Source organism: Sitodiplosis mosellana, unplaced genomic scaffold, assembly GCF_009176505.1.
Source record: "Sitodiplosis mosellana isolate CC-2019 unplaced genomic scaffold, AAFC_SMos_1.0 Smas_scaffold_4, whole genome shotgun sequence".
In the NCBI taxonomy this organism is placed as follows: domain Eukaryota; kingdom Metazoa; phylum Arthropoda; class Insecta; order Diptera; family Cecidomyiidae; genus Sitodiplosis; species Sitodiplosis mosellana.
In genome coordinates, this window is record NW_022595247.1 from 627,553 (window position 1) to 629,498 (window position 1,946).

At 36.5% G+C, this 1,946-nt stretch overlaps 1 protein-coding gene across 1 annotated transcript; it reads right to left on the minus strand.

Annotated features, from left to right (window-relative positions):
* Positions 1-413: 413 nt before the first annotated feature.
* On the minus strand, positions 414-1,550 carry LOC129566627 (pickpocket protein 28-like). Its single transcript, XM_055442711.1, has 3 exons — positions 1,094-1,550; positions 757-973; positions 414-678 (listed from the first exon to the last, which is right to left on the minus strand). The coding sequence occupies exons 1-3, from the start codon at positions 1,548-1,550 to the stop codon at positions 414-416; spliced, it is 939 nt and encodes a 312-aa protein (XP_055298686.1).
* Positions 1,551-1,946: the final 396 nt, after the last annotated feature.

A 1,946-nucleotide genomic window follows, 5' to 3' on the forward strand; every position in this document is an offset into this window, starting at 1 on the left:
CATTGCAATTCCTTCACATTGTTATTGAAACTTGTTGCTGTTTGCATACAACAGAAAAGAGAGAAAAAGCGAAAACGATCCATGGAATTTCCACACACGGAAAGATAATATTCACATTTATATTTAACACGTATACACGTAATATATAACACGAAACTCTGTGGAAACACCAGAAAATGCCAAGGGGCAATCTAGGGGGCAATTCACTAAAAAGTTGTATTACTTTTTTCACGTTGTATTACTTTTTCAGCAGCGTTGTATTACTTTTGAGCGATTTGCCCTTGAAAAATGCACTGGAATCGATTTTAAGACAATATGATAAATCAGTTAGGTAAATAATCGGAAGTGATCGAGAAGAGAACATTGCTGTAATATTTCGAAGCTCCTTCTCAAAATAATAGAAGTAGGAGAAGTTATACGTTGTACGGAATGACCTGAATCACCTCTCCTTGAGCTGGTGTGTCGATATTTTCATTTTTCGAGCGACGAATGAACCAAAACCACCGAAGTGTGGAGTAATAAATGAGTTCGATGATGCTCAGCAACGAAATTCCCATAAATAATCCAAGCAGGCCACCACAAATCGCCAAGAAATTGGTCAGAGTGTACATTTCTGTTCGTTTTAATAAGTTAACGTGTTGATCATTGAAGAAGATGGACAGTCGGGACTGTTGAACTCTATGTATAATGAATTTTAAGAACAAAGAATCTTTATTTTCACAAAGAAATTGAAATAAAACCGTTAAATATTTTTACCCTGACTCATTCAATCGAATCCCGCTAATTCTATTCACGGCTGCAGAATCAAATGTAACACGATCGATTTCTGCATTGTATTCGATTGAAGTGCATGCAGGCAAACAGGTGCAATTAACCAAATTGATAGCTATTGCTAGTTCAATTGAAGTTAAAAATTCGACTTTCTCATAGCATTCGATGCTAGCTGCACCACAGACTTTTGTGCTATTATCTCCTGTAATAAAAACATTTATACCCATTATATTTATTGTATATATTAATCGATATGAACGATAATTCCAGCAAAGCAATAAAATCTATGAATATTTGGTTTGGTAAATTCATAAGCTCATACTTGGCGACGAATATTTTACACATCCACATTCTGCAATCGTGTTGTTCGTGATACATTCTGCCTTACAATTTTCTTCAGTGTAGATGTTGAAGAAGCGCAATTGACGCTCAGAACTAAAAAAACAGTCACGTTCAATTGGATCATAGTTGCGTAATCCACTTGAAGTGGTGATCATATTGGGTTGGATCGTAATTTGTGTATCGTCTGATGGGAGTACACGAAATGGACGATGTGATGTTGTTAATGCTTCACCAGGTGTTGTTAGGTACACCGTGAATCCTTGAATAGAAAGCGCGTTACACTGATCGTAGTGATCGCTTTCACGATGCAGAAGTGATACGTCGAGAGAAGCCTGTCGCCCTGAATTCATCACACGAAATGGATATTTAGATGATTTGGTATCGTATCCACCTTCTAAACTCCAATGTGATCCATCCAAATTATCTTTGACGGACATCACTTGCGTAGTTATTCTAAAAATATATTTTTGAATTTTATACCTCAGCCGACAATGTATTTAACTGAAATTCTCATCACACTAAGTGCAACATACTCATTGGTATAAACCTCATGCGAGTTCAAAGCATTGAAAGTGAAACAAAGACCTTCATTCGTTATTGTTGATGATATGTACTTGGAACAATTGAATGTTTTTCCCAGCCACCAGCATTTTAAAAATACTTCATCGAGTTGTGGTGCAATTTCTTGAATTACACCATAGATGGACTCATTCGCGTATAGATCTACCTACAATAGGTGTGAACCTGGTTTTCAAATACACTTACACTGTGCAACATTTTTTCGGTCATGGATGAGGGACTCACTTTAACTAATCGCTCCTGAGAGTACTTAC